Raw genomic sequence first — 21,767 nt, 5'->3', positions numbered from 1 at the left:
ATTTTCTTCAAAATAGGCAAAGTCGATTAAAGTATATCGTGTGTAATATTAAATTAAAAAAGCATCTCGTCAATAGCGTTTTCATCTAAACATTCCGTATAGAGGCAGCAAAATATTATGTTTTGATAATATACACAGTATATGAAATTTTTCTTGTAAAAGACACATGTGCTCGTTTGGAGAGAACATATTTTTTTTGTTTTTCTTTTGCGAGTTACGATGATATTGGATCGGTCCGTCTGTCCGAAAATCCGCGGCTATTTCAGCAAATGACGGTATCGTCTTTTTACTTCGATCAAAGCATACGTATGCCATGTGATGTAAAACTGTAATCGTGTTAGAGTTTCGTGTAGAGGATTGCATCGAAATTGTGTAGCAGACTTTTATAAGATGTGGATTAGAGACATGCATACATCAACACACCGGCGCATGAGATCGTTCGTCGTCATATAATGACCGTTTCGTACCCTCTTAAGCATTTCCATCGTCGATATCGGTGACGATAAATACATGCGACTCGAAATATACGCAAGATAATTAATAATGAGAAACTGCACGCATCAACACTAGACGCATATTCTCTCGAAAAAGTAGATGCACTTTTTTTACGGTGTGATTCTTACTTCTTGATCGATTCTTGTAATTTTATAAATCTCTTGCTATACGAATTCACCGATAAAGAATTATTTTTATATAAATATATAATTTTACCTCACCTAAATCTGTAAATTTAACGAAGTGATAAACAGCTCTTCCAAAGCATATTTGTCAGCGATGTTTAATTTAACTTTGATCATTATTCTACAATGTTTATTATTAAACAGTTTGATTGAAATTATTTAAACGCAAATTATATGTATATATAATTATATATATAAAATATATATTTATATAGATATATAAATTTATATATTTTATATATTATATATATATATATATATATACATACGCTAGCATCTCAGGAGAAGCGCATTTTATCAAAACAGAGTGTACTCTTCAACTGGTTCGCGTGAGAAGTACATTCTTGGTAGTAGTTTCACGCTGCAAGCTCATTAAACAAATTTCACGGCCTAATTTAAGCGACGGCGCGACCCTGCCGCATTCTTCTAACTAATTGCTCACGATTAACCCGCCGGCTGGCACGTAGACGGACGTTAAGCGGCGTTACGCGCATTAATAATGCGCGGCTAATAGGCGGCGCGCGGTGGCTGCGGAACCCGGTCGGCGTCGTCGTTTATCCGCTCTACTGCGGCCGGGCCCGGCGCGCAGTGGATCGTGACAGGGAGGTAAACCGGACTGTAAAAGGCTTTCGTATTTTGCGTCAGCTGGCCCTCCTTTGTTACAAATCGCCGTTCCTTACGCTACGCTCGCCCGATTTATATTCGACCCCGTCGCCGCTACCCGAAAAAAAAAGACTCGGAAATACGCGCTGTTCTTGCGAGAAAAAAATTCGGCGACTTCGATTGTTCGATTTTTACGGAGCATTCGTAAAATGTTTGGTCGAACCTTTGCGTATTTTACGAATCGTACGCGTATCGTAGGAAATTTTTTTTCCCGTTACGGGAGCTAAAAGTCTTATGCATTAATAGTCAGTTGTATTTTCTTGTCTTATATTTTCTAGAAATTTTCAATTCAAAATTATTTAGCGATCCTAAGATTCGAAAAAGAAAGGCTTCACGCTCGTCCTATAATATAACAAGTAAACAAGTACGGATTACGTCAAAGGACTGCACGCCGTCGAATGGCAGTTTTCGGGACGATAAAAATGACAAAAATGTGCGCACGGATCGGTTCGTCCCGCTCGATGAGTGGCAGGTATCGATTGCGTTTTGACGTTTTGCATTAAAATACGTCGGTGCGCGCAGCGTGACGAACGATTGGCACATTTCATGGAAAATCCATCGTGGCGTGATCGAGGTCTCTCGAAAGAGATCGCGCGTCATCGCGAAACGCGAGAACGCATTACGGCGGAATAATATTACGACTGATTAAGCTTCGTTCGAATACGCGTGCCTTGATGATCCCTCCATGGACTCCCGTAAATTACGAGTGGAAAAAACGCCGAGAACCTTCGCGGTCAATCAATCAGTCTTTCCGAAAATAAATCTAATTTGGGACAATCCCCGATCAATCATCAAATTAAAAAAAGAAAATTAATATGTCGTGAATATAAATGTTCCAATCCCAACTGGTTGAAATATTCTCTTTTAACTTCATTTTCAATTGTTACACGTATCGATCGTTTCTGTGACAACTAGAATAGACGGTATCGCTTATTCTAAGAAAACTACTACCTCACGTTTTCGCTACAATTAAGAGCTTATAAAAATAAAATTTTAGAAATTTAAATTCAATAAAAAAAGCATGAAATTTTTGACAATAAAATGGCAAAGTCTTATTCTCGATTCCTTCACTTCTCAGTTTATAAATCCGAGAGCTTTTTAAAAGACTATCAATGTCTCTTCAATCTTAACGTGACAGCTCGCTGACAGCTTTGATTACTGCAAAGTTTATTACTCGAAATAAATCTACCAGATATCGGCATCACCTGTCACAAGTTTTTCATCCATGTCATTTATCTAGCATACATCATCATACATTAATGATATCGACTATCAACCGTCTTATAAGTATTCCCGTCGTACGTATCGGCCCCGCGTCGAAACCACCCTCATTATCCCGAAATCACCCCACACGCGAAGGTCAGTTAGATGAAGGCTGAGGCTGGTGTGTTGTGCCACTTCCGGTAGCAGGTGAAAGACTGGCGAAACCCCCCTCGCCGGAGAATTGCACTATTCGGGAGGAGAGCTGGACTATGGTGCTGGTGAGCTGCGCCGAGAGCGAGTACTTCGCCCCGGGCACGGCCACCTACCTGCTGCAGGTCTTCGACGCCGACACCAGGCATCTGCTGGGGTCCGGAACGAGCATTTCGCCGAGTAAGGTCGAAGTGACGAATCTGCCCGCCGACAGGGGTCATTCCGGCCTCGTGCTGTCCCTCAGGGTCATGACGGCGCACGCCATGAGCGAGGCCACGCTCATTTACAGTACGCACATTGTACCGGAGGGTAATACCCAGGAGCACCAGCGTTACCCAGGTAGGGCCACAATGGATCTCGCTCCCCGCCCCGCCCCCCTCCCCTCGCTATGTACGTTTTACGTCCCGACGCGATGGTGCTTTTTCATGATGCGAGCGATTATAAGTCTCAATTCTTAAATACAGAGAGAAGTTTCTCTTAGAATTTACCCTGAAAATCATGCATGGGAAGGAATTTTTATGACAATTTCTCTGATTAATATTTATTACAATAAAAATAATAATATCTATCACAATAAAATATAAAACATGTTCGATTGATTTTACTATGCAGTTTAGCAAAATTAATCAAACATGTTTTATATTTTATTGTGATAGATATTATTATTTTTATTATGGTAAATATTAATCAGAGAAATTCTCATAAAAATTCTTTCCATACCATATTGTCCACAATTACCATGATTTTTAGGGTAAATTTTAAGAAAAAATTTTCTCAATGTATAAATAAAATTGCAACGTCGTTGTCATCGTCGACGTTATGGTCGAGAGAATCAGGAAAGATCGATAATCTTCTACGCTAGTGTATTTCAAATTGTCTCGGGCTATACGAGAAGCACTCTTGGAGAAGAATATTTTCGCGCGCGATCGCGAGATTTCCGGAATGGATGATGATCCGTGCTCGCGACACGACTGATGTGCGTTTTCTCTGGATATTTGTGTTTTGAATTTATACACGCACGATAGTATTGATGTTTTCAAAATATTTTTTTTATACATATAACGAAAAAAAGAATATGTAAATAAAATAAAAATTCGACGTGTAATAAAAAATACACGTATCAATGCAGAAATATTAGGAAATGGATAATCGTCTCCAATTTTCATATTTTGTCCAAGTAGTTTATCTGTTTTAGTTTTTGCTTGTGTAATTGATTCTTGTGATTGTTATTCGTATATTAATCGTATTATTCCTTATTTTATTTTTTTTATTTATTTTTTTTAGCTTAAATTGGCGAGATAGCACTATTTGTTGATATTTTGACGTAAAGTAATTATTGATCTTTATTGAGCTCGTTTCTTCCGTAACATATATAGGAGGGAAATCCTGAATCTTATTTTCGCATAAAATTTACAAAACTGTTCTTAAACCGGCTTTACTATATCCTCATTTTTGAATAGATTATAAATTTTTTCTCTATTAATCAAAACGTGAATCAATACTATTATATTATTAATATTTTTGTATACATCTATATTTCGAATCGATGGAAGAATGGATGTGACGGCGAACGTTTTATGGAAAAACGTATCATCCGAAATCGTGCAACGTAGCTGAAACAAGCTAACATTTCGCATGGCACGACTCGTTCGCGATGAAAATGTTCAATCACTGGAAACCACCCGACGTGTCAACATTCCGGGAAATTCATCACGAAGTATCTCGAAATTTGCATATTTGCACACGTGCTACAAATTTTTTTACACACCGTAACCATCGAGAGGAACTTGAACCATCGAATTAAAGGCAATCACCTGGGAATCCCGCGATTGACTTGTAGAAATATTGTTACACTGTTCGTACGACACGGTCAGATCTGCATGCGCCAGATTCGCGTTGACGTGAAAAGGGCGCAATTCTCTATTATGCTTCACCGGTCATTGTTGTGAAAAATTTTGCCTGTTTTTTAATTAAGCTAATAGATACGTATTCTGTTACAGCCTATAATTAGTTGTCCTTGTATTTTATTTTTCTATATATCTCTCCTATATATACTCCGGCTTTTGCTTGCAAAATTTCCCCGCACGTGTATATGATTAAAGTACGAAAGTAAAAAAGTAGATATACATATCGAAAAGCATTGCTGATGTTTTTGCATGTAAATTAATTATAATCTCTTTTTTAATATAAAATTTTAGGAAGCAGAATAAAAAAGGTACGATCTGGTTTTTTTTTTTTGCTACGATGTCTCTCTCTCATCATCATGTAATATTACATTTAATTAAAAACATCCGAAGCGTGATTCCACGTTCGCACTTAAATGCGATAATTATCTTTGGCTGCAATATTTTTTGCTACATCGGAGAAATGATTTATATATCAAATATAATTTTATTTAATAAAGCAAAAATTTCGTTTAATAAATAAATTTTGAAATTTTGAGATATTTTAAATTTTTCACTTCTCATTTGTGTGTTATAATCGCATTTAATATATAATATAATGAAAGGACGTTGAAAACGTGGTTTAATATTTCTACAAAGACATAATATATCAATTAGCTATTTTAATTTGTGTTTTAATTAATTATATCGTAATTAGTAATTACTATATAATATCTCCTTTTCTCTTTAAAATATTTTCTATTTTGTCCATATCTATTTCATATATCTAAAAAATTAAACAAGATTTTATTAACTTTTTATCAGATATAAACTTTGTATATCATTAAACTAATAAAATATACCTCAAAATGCAATAAATTAAAACACTAAGAATATAAAGGCTCGATATATATCAAATATAAATCGGCAATAGATAGGCTATTCGAGCCGTACGCGGATGTCGGTGCGTCGATTCCAACGAAAATTAATTTTTCGTTGGAATTAACTAATTGTGCACGGGGCACACATTTTGCTTGGTACACCGCCAAGACTTTATTACGGAACAATCTCAATTCGAGATTTTTAATTCCAAAGATCCCCTCTGTCCCCCCTAAAGAAACAATTAGTTAATTCCAACGAAAAATTAATTTTCGTTGGAATCGAATAGCCTATCTATTGCCGATTTATAATAAATTAAAAGTTTCATATCATTATTCTCAATATTTTCAACAAATTTTACCGTACGAAGCACTCTTATAAATTCAGAAAGCGCCTCTTTTTTGTCGAGTATTATCATAAATACATCCAATAATCTCTCGTCTTCTTCCGTGTTTGTTTAGTTTTCGCGACGACACTCACGGCAAGTCGTTTACATAAACAGTTTGTCTCCGTTACGCTAACAAACGGTGTATTTTGTACCCGGTAAACTCGACGTAGTCGCGCTCTTAAACGCGATTATGCTATTGTATTACACTTTCGTCGCCCGCGCTTACGATATATACAACGATTTTACAAACGACACCGTGAAGATAATACGGTGCAGATATGCTAATCGAAGGTCGCGCCGTATTCTTGGGCGGAAGTCGGGCTTACCTCGGCGCATCCTGCGAACAGTTAACACGTACACGAGAGAGCGAAGTCAGGGTGAACTTGTTTCCAAGGCACACCGCTAAGGCGACTGCTCGCTCGCGCATGTACACCCTGTCGAGGGGCATTCATCCGAAATTGCTCTGCGGCCGAGCCCGATCTTCCCGAGTTTGCCGAGAGACGCAGTGATGTACATAAACATCCTTGAAGCGTATCGTGAGACGTGTCGCCGAGATCCTTAGACGAATTTGTCATGAACAGAAGAGTTGAAGTTGCATTCAAGCATTTACGATTATCTGCTCATTGGCATATTTCATTCACGGGCATTTAAATTCGGCAATGCGTTCGATAGAACATTTCACTCTATCTAGACTATTTATGATTTATTGAACAAAAATCTTTAAAATTTTACACGTTTCCATAGTGTTTTGGCGATATAAAGTACGATTGTATCAAATATCTTTTATTATATAATCTATAATTTCAAGCTCGACAGTTTTATTATTATATCACTTTAAATATAGGTCAGTAAATTGTTAATGTATCAGTATATTGTTTTATTTACTTGTACAACTTCTGCTACGATCATACGGAATATTAAATTATACAATTATTTTAAAATATAGGGATTAATTATTTATTAGACGATCAATATATCACGAAGGAGGGGGCTTATCCTTATTCATTTACTCGAGCCTGATTATTAAGTAAAGCAATCGAATAAATAAAATAAGGATAATATTTCGTGACACATTAATCGTCTAATAAGTAATTAATCTATACTTTAAAATACTTGTATAATATTCCATATATACAGGATGTCCGATAATCGCTAAACTTCTCGTGCGCAAATAAAGCGAATTAGCCGAGTAAGAAAGTCCATTTTACGATCTTTGCAATAATTACAGAGAAATTAATTAAAAAAGATCGACCAATCTGCGCGATTGTAAGCACAAAATAAGAACAGATAACCCACTGTCACATAATTGCTAGGCGTAATACATAATTAAACTTGATTAATTCTAACTCTTTGTCGCACACCTAGTAATCGCGTAATATTAGCTGTCTCTTTTGCACGCGCAAATTGGTCGATCTTTTTTAATTAATTTCTCATTAATTATTGCGAAGATCACAAAACGGTAGAGGACTTTCTTACTCGGTTTAACTCGCTTTACCTGATGCACACGATAGGTGGGGCGATTATTATACCGGACATCCTGTAGACATAACGAGTTGCTACGGTTAAATAATCTCAAGTTTCCCAAATAAGGCAGATTCCACGAGGCAACATTAACGTGTAACACGAGGTAGTTGCAGGAGCACAATTTTCAATTAATCTTTCGTAAATTAATGGATAAGGTCACACCGAAAGCAGCTTAAGTTCGAAGACAATAAAGCTGCACGCACAAGTGACGCGCGGCAACGGAACGCGAAACATTATTGCGCGAGGAGCTCGAGTCATGAACCAGAGATTTGTTCACATCTATTTATTATGTCACGGGGCGCGTTTGGTAAGGCATAGTCTAGGATAAAATCCGGAAGTAATTTCGGAAGGAAATCCTATAATTTAAATTAATCTAAAGTTCAGAAACGAGACTATCCATTAATATCATCTTATTTATATTATTATGTGAATATATAGATTATTATATCTCATTCATTTTTCACATTTTAATTTTCCATAAATTTGTATAAAAGAAGAAAAATCTATAAGAAGTAGCGCAAAATGTTAAATTTTATAAAAAAAAAAGAACAAACAAATTAATATTTAAAAAATATTTTGACCTCCTTATGTGAAAATGTACAAATTTTCTTTTTCGTTAGTACAGAATGATATTTTAAATCTAAGTAAAAAAAAAAGCTGATACAAGTCTTCTGTGAAAAAGTTTTTCATCGATTCGGCTACCTATGTTAAATTTTTTGATATTATTTAAATGCCTTTTCTCTCATATTATTCTAATATAAATGGACCCGTAAAAAGCTCTGTATTCCTTACTTACTTACTTACTGTATATTCTTCGAAATTGCATTGAAATAGAAAAATATGCCTGAGATTCGCGCAGTCTGACAGAATACATTTTCCATGCACGTACAGAGGCATAAATTCAAATCGTCATTAGCTTAGTTTGATGGTCGTGAATGTTGACTCTGGCTTTAATATCATCTTAGGAGGAAGAGGGCAGTGGGGAGGGAGAGAAAGAGGAAGCTCCGGAACAGGAACGAGCCAGCGGAGAGACATTCATTTAACGGAGTTCGCGGATATAAGTGGGTTTTGATTAGCCTCGAACCTGAGTACCGCAGCAGTTCGAAAGTGGAGTGCATTTGAATCCCAAATTCATTGCTAATGCGGTTGTATGATCTATGGTCTGCGCAAACACTCACGTCGACCGCGTATTTGTAACCGGGGAGAGGAGAACGGAATTATTTTTCGATATGACAAAGAACTCCAAAGAGGAGAAGAGACTTGTCTCTTACGGAAACGGTGTGGATTTAGCATTCGGATTTAGTTGAAAGAGACTGCGAAGCTGTTGCTTGAACTTATCTATTCGTACTAAACATTTACTTATAATCAGCTGGGAAAGTTTGAATTCTATCGAGTCTAATTTTTTAAATTGCACATTACGAACAATAATAACTCTGTAAATCGGAAAACGAGAAGATTTGGCACAAGAGCGAAGCGGTATAAATTGAGATGAAGTGCATGAGGAGAGAATCAAAATTTTTATACGAGAATAAATTATTCGCATTTTTAGCAGTACTCACACATATACCTATATATATAGAGAGTTGTTGCGGATTTTTCAAAAGACAGTAACGCACATGCGTGGTACGATAGTTCGATCGTCTGTAAGGTACGAGGAGCGCGTGATAAATTTTCATTGCATTCCGTAAATCGGTCAGGTCGTGATAAACCCTAGGAATGCCACTGCGTTGGGATTCAAACGAAGCTGCCTTTACGATCGCATCGCAGTTAAGAGAAACGTTATACGTGCACATTTTTTATGACCACTTTTTACGGGCCATATGCCACACGCATACACACACACACACACCCACACGATATATCCGGTACTTCCTAACGTACTAAGAAAAGTATAGGATACTTCTAAAATATGCTACTCTTACGGCACAGCGTTTTTACGTTTCCAAGTTAGGTTTATGATACGTTGCAAGCTATATTTTCCAACTTTAATTGCGCGCGAATGAAGATCTCCGCACAGAACAAGATTCGTAAAATCCTCCCGCGTGAAAATGCGGATGTCTTGTCTGATTTTTTCTTATTTTCTTCTTCTTTTTAGTCGGAAAAAATTACGCGTCTCTTCCTCGAGCAATATTCTCCTCTTATTTTGTCGAGGATCGTGTTCCTTACGTCGAGTGCGTGGATTAGTTCACGCGATCCGTAGTAATTTGTCATAATTTGCATTAAATTTACGTGACACTCATGAATATTCCCGACACGCGAGGCACGCATATATTTTTTTCCACGAGCTCATATCGCAACATGTTTTCTTCCCGCGAGCATAATAAAAAATTATTCATCGCATTAATATTAATCAAACAGTAAGTAATTATTGCGAGAAGATTAGGTAAGATAAATTTTAACTTTCTCGCGTAAAAAAAAAAAGATTCTCTTAGATTTTCCTAATTCAGTCAATCGCGATCAAAACTCGATATAGGCGAACTAAAGTAAACAAAGCTCGGAGCTCTTTAAGGATTTTACAGATACGATGAGATCATATAAGGGAGAAACGCGTTCCAAAAATCGAAAATGCTTTATCCATAATCGAATCGACATTCACAAAGAGTTCGCGACGTAGTGAAGCGATTCCCTATGTCGCGTTTCATGCATTTTCCATCAGGCCTTTGTTAACACGTTCTTTTAACAGTGCGCGAAATAAAAAACCTCGTTTTCGATGTCGAAAATGTTGGAAACGATAAACATTGTTTTTTTTAATTTAAATAACGGACAAGTTATTTAGAAAAAAAAAGTGTAGAGAATGTTCAATCTTCAATTTATATTTAAGCAGAATATTGCGAGGATATAAAAAAATTATAGATCTAATACAGGCTCCGACTTGACCGAACGATCGAAATGGATATTTCTCAGCTATTGTAAAGTTGAAAGAAAAATTGTTGCAAGCATTTTTACTTCTTTTCGAAACGATACATATTATATATAGAAATTCGAGCACCCTGCGCTATTGTCCCTCCCCCTTTCTCTTTGTATTCGCGAAACAATTGAACACAATTTGCAGCTCTCACGCCAGTTATGCTGTCGCTGTCGGGTCCACTGTTGGGCGCCGTGGTAGGGGCCACAGCGGGGTTGCTCCTGGTGATCTTCGTGATCGTGCTGGCTGTCAGGCTACGCTATCGACCCCGATCTCAGGAGGACTCTCATGACGACGGCGGGATGGCGAACCTGGCGGCGTCGGGGACCGGCGCCTCGTCTCCCCGTGACAAATCGTCGACCTTGCCCCTCAGCGCCGATAGCATCGAGAGCTTCGAGAAGAATCCCGATATAATACCGCACGCGAACGGTAGGCGAGAATACCTGTCACTCTCCACTTCGCAGCATGCCCCTTGATCTGAACCAGAGTTTATCCCGGGGATTGCATGATAAACGTATATATACGCGCGCCTCTCCCCTTACAAGACGAATCGCTCCCGTTATCGTCGTTATTAATCGCCCCAATTCTCTCCCCAAAATCAGCTCGATGTTGATAAATTAAGTCTTGTTTATTATTAAACAAGAGGAAAATGCCAACAAGATTACTATAAAGTTTTGAGAGGATGGATTCTCTATTTAAATCTGACAAAAATATAAGCCAAATATTGAGAAGAGATAAATTCATTCACATTCTTCATAATTCAATCGTAATTAAAGATTGCTCTCTTTTGAGAAACTCAATAATTAATAATTTTTCAAAATTTAATTTCATATGTTATTCATATATTTTAATAGAATTATATTAAAGAAACAAATCGATTTCATTGGTGATACTCATAATGTAAGAAAATTAAGTATCTGTCTCAATTTTCCTATTTTTCAGCAATATATACGTATATATATATATATATATATATATATATATATATAATATACGTAGATAATTAATGAAATATGTGCTTTAATAACTTTTAATTCAATGCATGTCAATATGCCAAAATAACAGTTCTTAGGCCAAGATGTTTTTTAGAACAAGAAATTTGTAATTTTATAAATTTAATTTATCTTGCAGTTTCTATTCATATCGGATGTAATCTCTATCTTATTCTATTGCAGAAAATTCATATGCGGAATTATGTAAAGGGACATCACCACGATACGTACTACAGCAATCACGTTCGGATACGAAAACCTTCCCGGTGGCAAACAACGTAAGCTTATAGAGAAATTAGTTTGTAATTTCTGTCATTACAAAATTAATATCTAAATAATTATTAATTATACAATTAATTTATAATTATGCATAAGAGAAAGCGTCTGTGCTTGCCTTTAAAAAAAACATACAAGAGATGATCTTACTAAAAGTAGAAAACCAACTCGACATAGTCTACATTTAATTGAGAAACTTGTATTTAGATATATCGAACAGATATATACATTTCTCAGCAGGGAACCGAGCTAACGTATGCCGAATTAACGCTAAGGGGAAACCGGCGAATACCTCCGAATTGCTACCAGCCCGTGCAAATCTCCGGCATCCAACGGCCCCAGCTGCTGCCCATGTCGACTTTGACGCGCAGACAGCCGATCCAGGAGCCGACGATTTACGCGCAAGTCGCCAGTCATTCTAAACCGATTTACGTGCCACCGCCACACCCGTACATGAATCGTTCTTGCGACGAAACTACGGCGGAAACGCCATTGATCGGACACGACAATAAGGTAATAGGGCAGACGAATCATTTTGTCAAAACATTGACGAGCCTTGATGAGTTTTATCATCCTACATTTATCGAGTTCTACGTTATAAGATCTTTCAAAATGATGGCTAACTATTTGGAAAAGTTTCTACTTGAATTCTCTTTTCAAGTAATCTAAACTCATTGTCATTATATTTCTCTCTCTCTCTCTCTCTCTCTCTCTCTCTCTCTCTCTCTCTCTCTCTCTCTCTCTATATATATATATATATATATATATATATATATATATATATATATGTATAAATGATTTAAACTCAGTTTGTAATTAAATACTCAGATTGATAATAATCAAATAACAATCACAATGTAATATAATAATGTGATCACATGTACATATCATTGAAATTAGTACACCGGAAATTCCGATGGATTCATAAAGTTAGAATTATATGTATATAATAGGAAAAAAAAACACAATTTTGTTTTGTTTGTATAATAATAATATTACTTGCTAAATAAGAAGATAAGCAAAATTTCATTGCGATTCTATATCTTTTCTAGATCACTACGATCAGTCATTCGGGCAACTCGATCTGGCGTACCAACACGCCACCCTGCTCGAACGCGCCAACGACATGATTCCAGTAAGCTACATCGTAATTCACGATTCCATTTCACTCCTAAACGTCTCTCAATATATTCCCCTCGGAAAGAAAAATAAATAAATAAATAAAAAGTGTACACACACATCGATCCACGTACATGTTAAGTGAGGAGTAACTTCGAAGAAGGCGCCGCGATTTCCCCTCTCCCCTTTCTCTCCTTTACCCCACTGATAGAAATTGTTAGATCTTTACTACGAGTGTTATATGAATAGAGGATTCGTTCGACAATGAAAGTAATTAATAAAATCGCGCGGAGTATATATATTATACGTATAGATTATATGCGCTTTCTGAATGATTTGTGATAGTTGGTTGATTGGAGTCGGGAAGGATTGAACTGTTTTTCAGCCGTCCGTAAAATTCAAGGCTGGGCGAATGCACTTTCTTTTTATCCGGAAACGGAGCGTCATATAGTCAAAAATTCGGTTGTTGAAACAATATTATCGGAGAGAATTCGCAATAATTATATATAAAAAGATAATTCTCAAAAACTGTGAGTTTTCCTGAACTCATCTTTAACTTATATGTATATGTATATACATATATAAATACATGATGCTCTTCTTCTTAAATTAAGATATTAATAACGTCAATATATAAGCAACGCTTCAAGAGAATACTTATTACTATCCGACTACTTGAGTTGATTTTAACTTGTAATTAAGAGTTAAAAATTGAAATATAGCATTTCGCCCGCCTCTGTGTGTAAATCAAACAACGTCGGTGGATCGCGAACGCAACGATTTAGTGTGATTGGTAGAATAAAGTTAGTAGCGCGATTATTGATCCGATCGCATTTTCCAGCATTTTCTAAATTTCGCTTAATATTAATTTTCAAGCAGAGAGTAACTTTATTTTTAATGAAACGTATGAAAAACATGTCACTAGAATTCTAGAGATCTCGATCATCATTTTAGTATATTACTGAAAAAATATAAACTTATTTTATTTTTGAGAACATCGAGAACTGCGTTGTATAATTTCAAAAAATTATTGCCTTAAAATTTGTGAATTGTGATTTTTGAAGCAAACAATACGTTATCATTAAATAAACGAACGTGTCGAAGATTTCGATATGTTATATCATTAATTACGTATATACTATATATAATACGTATTATAAAAAATATAAACTAAAAGAGAATTGGAATTGTGAGATATTATAAATTACTGTAGTGTATCGGACACGTTAGAGAGTGTCTTTACAATAATTCCTTTTCATATTTTATTACATTTAATTTACCTGTTAATTTTTATTCTCACAAAATATTAAAATCAAGAATTAAAGAATCGTGAATTCCCTTCGACACATTTTTAATCCGTCTATTTTTATTGTTACATATGCTCAAGCGAGAAGCGATGTGCGATGAGCTTTAACATCGCGGTAACGGGAAGAATGCCTTCTTTTTCACTTTGGTTTTATAGTTACCCGCTACTTGTGTAGTACCACTTAGCATAGTTTTATTCGTGAGACGACTTACCAGAGTAGAGCAGAATAGAAATCGAAGAAGAGAGGCGGATGAAGCGAGATAGCGCAATTCCGAGGATCACGACCGATCATCGACGTAATCCTTGCGAGCTTCAGTCTCATCCGGAATGAAAATATCCTGAGAAGTAAAACGAAAAGTTACAGTGATGTCATGTCTGTCATGATGATAATCATAAAGAATTCTCGCGGAAACTTTGTCACGTGCGATCCTAGAGCGAAGACTGAGTGGTGTAGAGATGCAGGATTTGTAACGCGTATATATAGGTGCCATATAACAGAGACGGGCTTGTTTCGAGTTGTGTTTGCTCGATTGATCGAAAATCAATTAACTATACTCTAAAAATATGTATATACAATTGATTTTCTGTTCAAGATTTTTTTATATCGTGTATGTTAAAACTATATATTTGGTTGAAATTTAGCGATTTTGGAAAAATTATTTTTTATCCTGCCTTATTGAATGAAATATATTTTAAATTATAAGATATCTTTCGTATTTACGAATAGAAGCAGCTTCTTAGAAAAAAAATAATATTTGATAAATGTGTCGCTATATTTGACTCATTTAATAAATATAAAAATTTTTTCTAACAAGTTTCTTGATATACGCGTACAAGAGCAATAAAAATATTCAAATGTTCCCATTTCAATGCCTCGTTACTACTTATGGGAGAAAATAAAAATATTGTGTTCTAAAAAGAAAACGTAAAAATTTTCTCGCGTGTAATCTGTTTTATTGATATCAATTAAGAGTTTATAAAAATATAGGCTTTGTAGCTGATGTTAAAACATGTTTAACGGTAGCATAATAAGTAATCTATCTATTCATTAGATCGCTCTAAATAATTCATATGGTAAATTCAAGGAAATATATTGATTTATATAATGTAAGTAATCGCGCGCCCGTCTCTGACGTATGAGTTTATAACAATGGGAGTGATGTAAGAGAAAAATTAAGAAAAAATAAGAAATTACTCCTTTTCTTTCTTCTTTATTTAGTTTAATAGCAAAGTAAGTAAAAATAATTTTACATCGCTCTCATTCTGGTTAACTCATAAAATCGCTGCGCGAGAGCAGCTGTTGTTCGAACGAATTCGATATTGTTGTTGTATAGTGTAACGATCACGATTCGTTTTATCGAGGACGAAACGTGGTTAAAAATCGATGTCGATTGTAATAAAGAACGGTGTTCGCGCGTTAACTACTCGTATCTTTTCTTGTATTGAGGACGACACTCGGCAATGTTCGCGAGTTTAAAATGCGAATGTCGCAAATTAATATTTACCTCTATAAGGAAAAGAGTGCCGAGCAATGCAACATAAAAAAATAATGTTGCAGAAATGTATAGAAAATCTCTTTTCAATCGTATCCCTTAAACATTTGTAAATGACACCGCGACCTTTCTGTTTCTCACTGCTGTACAAATTCGAACAACAATATACTAATTTATAAGCAATTTTTATACAATTGTTACATGACTTTTTGTAATCGTACTGGGAAATACTCTGTTCGCATATAAACTTTAATCATTTGTCTTTGAATCACTTCTTCCGAAATAGTAAATAATATAACGCACTATCGATTAACACAGACTCCGCTGTATTCGCTCAATGTCTCAAATTATATGATGTAGATGTTAAGGGAATCAGAGATCTCACATTCAACAGAATGCGGCAACAAAGAATTTACCACCAATTTACAATCATAAGTTAATTTACTTGCATCACAATTATTGAAAAAATACAAGTATATATGTATGTATGTAGAATATAGAAATATTTTTTTATAATTATGTATTTATTTTGATGATTTTTTTCTCGCAATGTATATTAGCATTAAATATATAAGAGCTATCTATTTTTAAGTTATACTACAAAAGAGCCATCTGCATGTATTAAAGCATATAAAAGGAAATCTTGTAGAATAAATGTCGAAAAACTATCGGCATTTTTAATGAATAGGAATATCGAATATCAACGTTCTGATGTGTGCGAGCTCTCTGATTCACTTGAAACGATGAGATTATTGTCCTTTCGATAAAATCAACGATCAAACATGTTCGAATGACTCGACAAGTCGGAGCTCTATTTCTAATCTAAATTTTACAATACTTTGTAAGTTAATAATATAGCGAGGAAAATTCATGATTCGCGCATACGCGAGTTATGGATAATAAATAATAATAAAGAAATAAGAGTATAAAAAAGGGAATAAAAGACAGTGGCGGTAGTTGGGCGCCAAAATCAGAGATTCCGTATTTTGTCAGATAACTATAATTATTATATTGCCAGTGTAACATAAAACTTTGATATGTATTGTTAGTATGCGTCGTGGGTATTAAAGAAGAATTAATTTAAATATAAAAAAAACGTACATTACACGGACACATATACACGTGCGCACACAAACAATATACGAATGTATATATATACGTGTGTTACACGTGTTACATGTTTGTGTAAAGAATAACTTAAGACACACAATATATATAAGCATAATTTCAAAAATAACTTTTAATATAGATTTACTTGTGTAAAATATAAGGAGAACTAATTGTGCTCAATAAATTTCAATAAATAACGATTTTGCCTATGCCAATAACTAAATCATTATTGCAGTTTTATTATTATTTTTTTTTTTTTTTTTTTTTTTTTTATAGAATGCGCATTATAGAGATACAATTCTGCATCCAATAAAAATATTTACGATACTGAAAGAGTACGCTGTACATTTTTATTTGTGAGTAAAATTGTTTTTGTATTACATTTAGAAATAATAATACATAATATATCTAACCTAACTCCTAACTCTTTTTTTTTTTTTTTGTTTAAATTAATTAATTTTATCGATTTGAACACAGCATACCTTTGTATTCTGCTTTTGAACAACATTGCCAATTGTAATGTGCAAGCAATCTTTTTTATATTATATTATAAATTGCGTTTCTTTCCACGACGATATATATTAACTAGCACTTTGTCACTTGAAATCACACATAAGGTGCGTTCCACTTAACATTCGCAACGCTCGCGAGTGTTATCTGTCTTCGTTCAGAGCGAACAAGGCGAACAACTTCAGGTGAACAAGGATGAAACGATTTCGCGAGCGTTGCGAACGTTAAATGGAAGATGCGCCTATAGAGATGCATACGAGTTTGCGAATAGATTGGAATTTATCGCGATTTCTTACTTTAGCTAGCGATCGTAGCAATGCTTTTCTATTCTTGTTGTTCCTCCGAAAGTTAAACAAAGATATAAATAATCTTCGCAACCGTTACGATTTTCGCTAAATGAAACATAGCAATGACCACATGTAATTGATTTTATTTCGTTCATATATCTAAAAATAAGTGAAAATGCATGACTTTTACAGATTGAGATATTAATTCAAAATTGTCAAGATTATAAAAGCGATGATTATAGATCGCTGCTATTTTATCATATACATTTACGTATCTCAAGTAATAAAACACGTACACTCTAACCCAGTTTTTTTACATAAAATTTTGTTGCGTTCTATCGTTTTATGAAATATATATCTTTGTACCTTGTACTCTTATTTCGAACAGCATTGCGAAATTATAGCACGAGCAGTCCAACTCGATGTCTCCTTTGACGATATATATCCAAGTTGCACTTTATATCGTTTCGAAGTGAACATGTATACAGACACACGTTACGTTCGCGAATAAATTCAAATTTATCTCCAGTCCTTCCCCACTACTTAGTCACGTGATCGACTGTTGGCTGTCACGTGATGGACTATCGACTGTTCGCTGTCACGTGATCGACTATCGACTTATCGACTGTTCGATGATGCCGCGCAGTGTTAAGGTGCCTTTTCATGCTGACGCTCGACGCTCATTTTTAGCGTCAAAAGACGTCACGTGACCAAAATTGACGAATTGGTATCTTTATTTTTGGTCACGTGACGTCTTTTGACGCTAAAAATGAGCGTCGAGCGTCAGCATGAAAAGGCACCTTTAGGATCCGTACGATAATTATCGTATATGTACAATAATTTTAACCATTGTACGATGTACAATAGCACTTTGGTATCGTACGTAAATTTACGATAATTTGAGAAAATTATAGAATTTTTCAGCTGACAACACAAATTGACATATGGCTCCTGTACACAGGACGCGGTAAAGCTTGCTGCGCGGCAAGAAGCCACGTGGTGGCCAATCGAAAGTTGAATTCAACTTTTTTCGCGCGGCGGAAGTTATTTCCGAAATAGCAAACATTTCATATTCACACACACACATATATGTATGTGTATGAATTTAAAGAATAAATAAAATATAAATAAATTAAAATTTTTAAGAATAAAGATTTTTTTCCAGCGTCTAATATTGATAACGAACTTATTTGCGATTATCTCTAATATAAGAAATAATATATAAATGATTATTTTATTAATATTTTTAAATATACGATAATTTTAGTTCAAATACGATAATTTGGCGCCACGCATACGATAAGCGCCCTCTCGGGACCTGGGAACGCTGATGCCGCGTGACATTTATAGGTTAAGACAATCGAGAAATTGCAAGGAATTATTTACATATATGTTTAAGGGCGGTAATTATCAAGCAATTGTGAAAAGAGAATCTTAAATAGAATGAACGTAACGCGCAGATTAATACGAGTAAGCAAACGCTTTGTAAATACTGAGGCGAAATGTCAAGGCAGACCGGAATGGATAAAGCCAATTGGATACCAAACCGCACTGTCTATATATAATCCGATAACGAAATGCAAAGTTCCGTTGATATTAAAAACGGAAAATGTTTTGAAATGGTACATGTGCGGGCCTACGGTCTACGATTCAGCGCATATTGGACATGCAACGTAAGAAATGTCACTTGAAAAGTTTTATTTTTATAATGTTATTTTAATTAACCTGTTGCTTTATAGTGGAACGAATCAGTTTGATATTAGTATTTAATAATTTAATTTCACGAGATTTTATTTCTTACAACATTATATATATATGTTTTATAATGTAACACACTTTACAATCATCAAAATCAATATAAGCGTTTTAATAATTTTTCCCTAATTTATAGTATTATAATTTGTATAACTTTTTATACTCTTTTCCATTACCATTACAAAATTTATCATTTAATTTACATTTAATGGTGATTATTGTATTTTGTTTGAACAAACGTTAGCTAATATGCTAATATATATATATACTTTGAATTATTTATAATATGGAATAACTAATTGTTATTACTTTACAGAACTTACATAAGATCGGATATTATTCGTCGAATTCTGTCAGATTATTTTAACATAGATGTATTATTGGTAATGGGTATAACTGACATCGACGACAAAATAATCAAATGTTCCATCGAAAGCGGTAAAGATTTCAAGACTTTAGCAAGACATTTTGAGACTGAGTTTTATGCAGATATGAATAAGTTAAATATTCGCGAACCATACTTATACTGTAGAGTTACGGACTATATACCACAAATCATACACTTTGTTAAAGAGTTGATAGCCAGAGATTATGGTTATGTTACAAAAGATGGTAAGATATTTCTTAAGAAATATTTTTATTATTAAATATTTTTATTTTTTTTAGAATAAATAATTATGAAAAATTACCTTTAGTTCAATTTTTACATCAATTGTTACATAAGACAAATTGTGCATTTTATAGGATCTGTTTGCTTTGATACAAACAAATATAACAAATATGGTAAATTAAGAAACCCTATTCCTGATGCTGCAAAAACCAAACATCCGGATAAAAAATCAGCATTAGACTTTGCTTTGTGGAAAGCATCGAAAGATAATGAACCATCTTGGAAATGTCCATGGGGCCATGGTAGACCAGGCTGGCACATAGAGTGCAGTGCAATTGCAAGGTAATTTTAAAAATTTCTTCTAAATATTTCATATGGAAATTACTTTATACTCACTTTTTAAATTCTATCTAGCTTTAGATTTATACATTTGCTAGGATCTTTTACATAATTATTTTTGTAAAGAAATTTATTAAATATATATCTCTCTATGTGATAATACTCACCTCTATAGAAGTATATATCTTCATCAGCGCAGTCTTTGGAAATTCTGTAGATATACATAGTGGTGGAATAGATCTGGTTTTTCCCCATCACGAGAATGAAGAAGCGCAATCTTGTTGTTATCACAATGTCGATCAATGGGTCAATCATTGGCTTCATTGTGGCCATTTGAATCTGAAAGGAGATGTAAAAATGTCAAAAAGTCTTAAAAACACTATAAGCATACAGAATTATCTTGAAGAATATTCAGCAAATCATCTTAGAATGCTTTGCTTACTTTCGCATTATCGAAATGGTATGCAATAATATTAGCATCAATTTTCAAATAATTTAATTTGAATGTAATGAACCTAATCTTATTACAGGTATTGAATTCTCGGACGAAGTTATGCAAAATGCAGTGTTGGTAACCAAAAAATTTGATAACTTCATAAATGACTGTGATAATTATGTTGCTGGCAAATTTGAAACTGGTGAAATTGACGAAAATCTTTTGCTTACAGTAAATAACTAGTATTTTACTTTATTTTACTTTATAAAGACTGATTAATTAATGTTTTTAATACTAAATTTTCTGTACATTATACAAAAACATAAAAAGTACAATTTTAAAGATATTTGATTACTTTTTTACTTATAGATAAATAATCATATAATTATGTATAAATTTTATGTGATTTAGTTGAGACAAATATTATAATTTTTGGATATTTTTCAGACTTTACATGACACAAGAAATAAAGTTCATTCTGCATTGGCGAATGATTTTGACACTCCAAAAGTTATACATGCCATCATAAATCTTGTTGGGATAGGAAATAAAATGCTGCATCAAAGTAATGTAAGTCATTTGCATAAGAAATTCATTAATAATTAATATTAAAAATATTTATATCTATGTGTGTATTATATACAAAAATTTTTATCACTATATTATTTCGACTTTAATTATTTAACTAATTATTTAACTAATAAATTTAAATTATAGATAACACCACACAGTAAGAGTGTAAGCACCATTGCTACTGTTTCAAATTACGTTTCAAATATTCTTTCAAAACTTGGCATTTCACGATCAACAATGTCAATGACAGAAAATCGACAAGTGAAAGATATTATTGATAATTTTCTAAACTTTAGAATGGCTGTCAGAACTAGAGCACTTAAACAAAATCCAAAAGATACAATTTTATTAAAAGAATGCGATGATGCACGAACGAATTTGTCTACTTGTGGAGTTATAATAAAGGTAAAAAGTTTTATATATTAAAAATAACATTTAAAAAGTATTCATAAAAAATTCTATATAAGATCTACATTAATCAATTATAGGATCAGCAAGGTGTCACTAGTTGGAGTTGGAAATAGTAAAATAATTTATATAATTACATTAAATAATAGTTTATTATAAAATAATATTCTTAACACTTTCTTCAATCACATCCCACTATCAATCAAGTAATTAATTAG

At 34.0% G+C, this 21,767-nt stretch overlaps 2 protein-coding genes across 10 annotated transcripts in view; both read left to right on the top strand.

Annotated features, from left to right (window-relative positions):
• LOC145935854 (protein turtle homolog B) overlaps positions 1–16,856 on the top strand; it is a 245,720-nt gene extending 228,864 nt beyond the window's left edge. For 3 of the 8 annotated variants that reach the window (XM_083037522.1, XM_083037528.1, XM_083037529.1), the window contains 5 exons: positions 2,751–3,095; positions 10,483–10,764; positions 11,511–11,605; positions 11,841–12,116; positions 12,656–16,856. In XM_083037522.1, coding sequence (XP_082893648.1) covers positions 2,751–3,095; positions 10,483–10,764; positions 11,511–11,605; positions 11,841–12,116; positions 12,656–12,733 — 1,076 coding nt within the window. In that variant the 3' untranslated portion in view covers positions 12,734–16,856. The remainder of the gene's footprint in view (positions 1–2,750; positions 3,096–10,482; positions 10,765–11,510; positions 11,606–11,840; positions 12,117–12,655) is intronic. The other 5 variants (XM_083037526.1, XM_083037523.1, XM_083037527.1 and 2 more) reach the window with 5 other exon arrangements.
• A 1,883-nt stretch (positions 16,857–18,739) lies between these two features.
• Positions 18,740–21,765, top strand: Cysrs-m (cysteine--tRNA ligase-like protein, mitochondrial). 2 transcript variants are annotated; one of them, XM_083037657.1, is made up of 8 exons: positions 18,740–19,101; positions 19,500–19,795; positions 19,928–20,135; positions 20,327–20,592; positions 20,663–20,799; positions 21,016–21,138; positions 21,286–21,306; positions 21,438–21,664. In XM_083037657.1, exons 1-8 carry the CDS (start codon positions 18,872–18,874, stop codon positions 21,453–21,455), a joined length of 1,299 nt encoding a protein of 432 aa, XP_082893783.1. In that variant the 5' UTR covers positions 18,740–18,871; the 3' UTR covers positions 21,456–21,664. The 2 variants fall into 2 exon arrangements, with proteins under 2 accessions (XP_082893783.1, XP_082893784.1); XM_083037658.1 differs by having other exon boundaries at positions 18,836–19,101; positions 21,286–21,546; positions 21,630–21,765.
• Positions 21,766–21,767: the final 2 nt, after the last annotated feature.

This window comes from Prenolepis imparis, unplaced genomic scaffold (assembly GCF_030444845.1).
Source record: "Prenolepis imparis isolate NDT839.2.m4 unplaced genomic scaffold, iyPreImpa1.0 SCAF_5, whole genome shotgun sequence".
Lineage (NCBI taxonomy): Eukaryota > Metazoa > Arthropoda > Insecta > Hymenoptera > Formicidae > Prenolepis > Prenolepis imparis.
The sequence above is the reverse complement of the archived record's forward strand: the minus strand, read 5'-3'. Positions and strand labels throughout refer to the sequence as shown.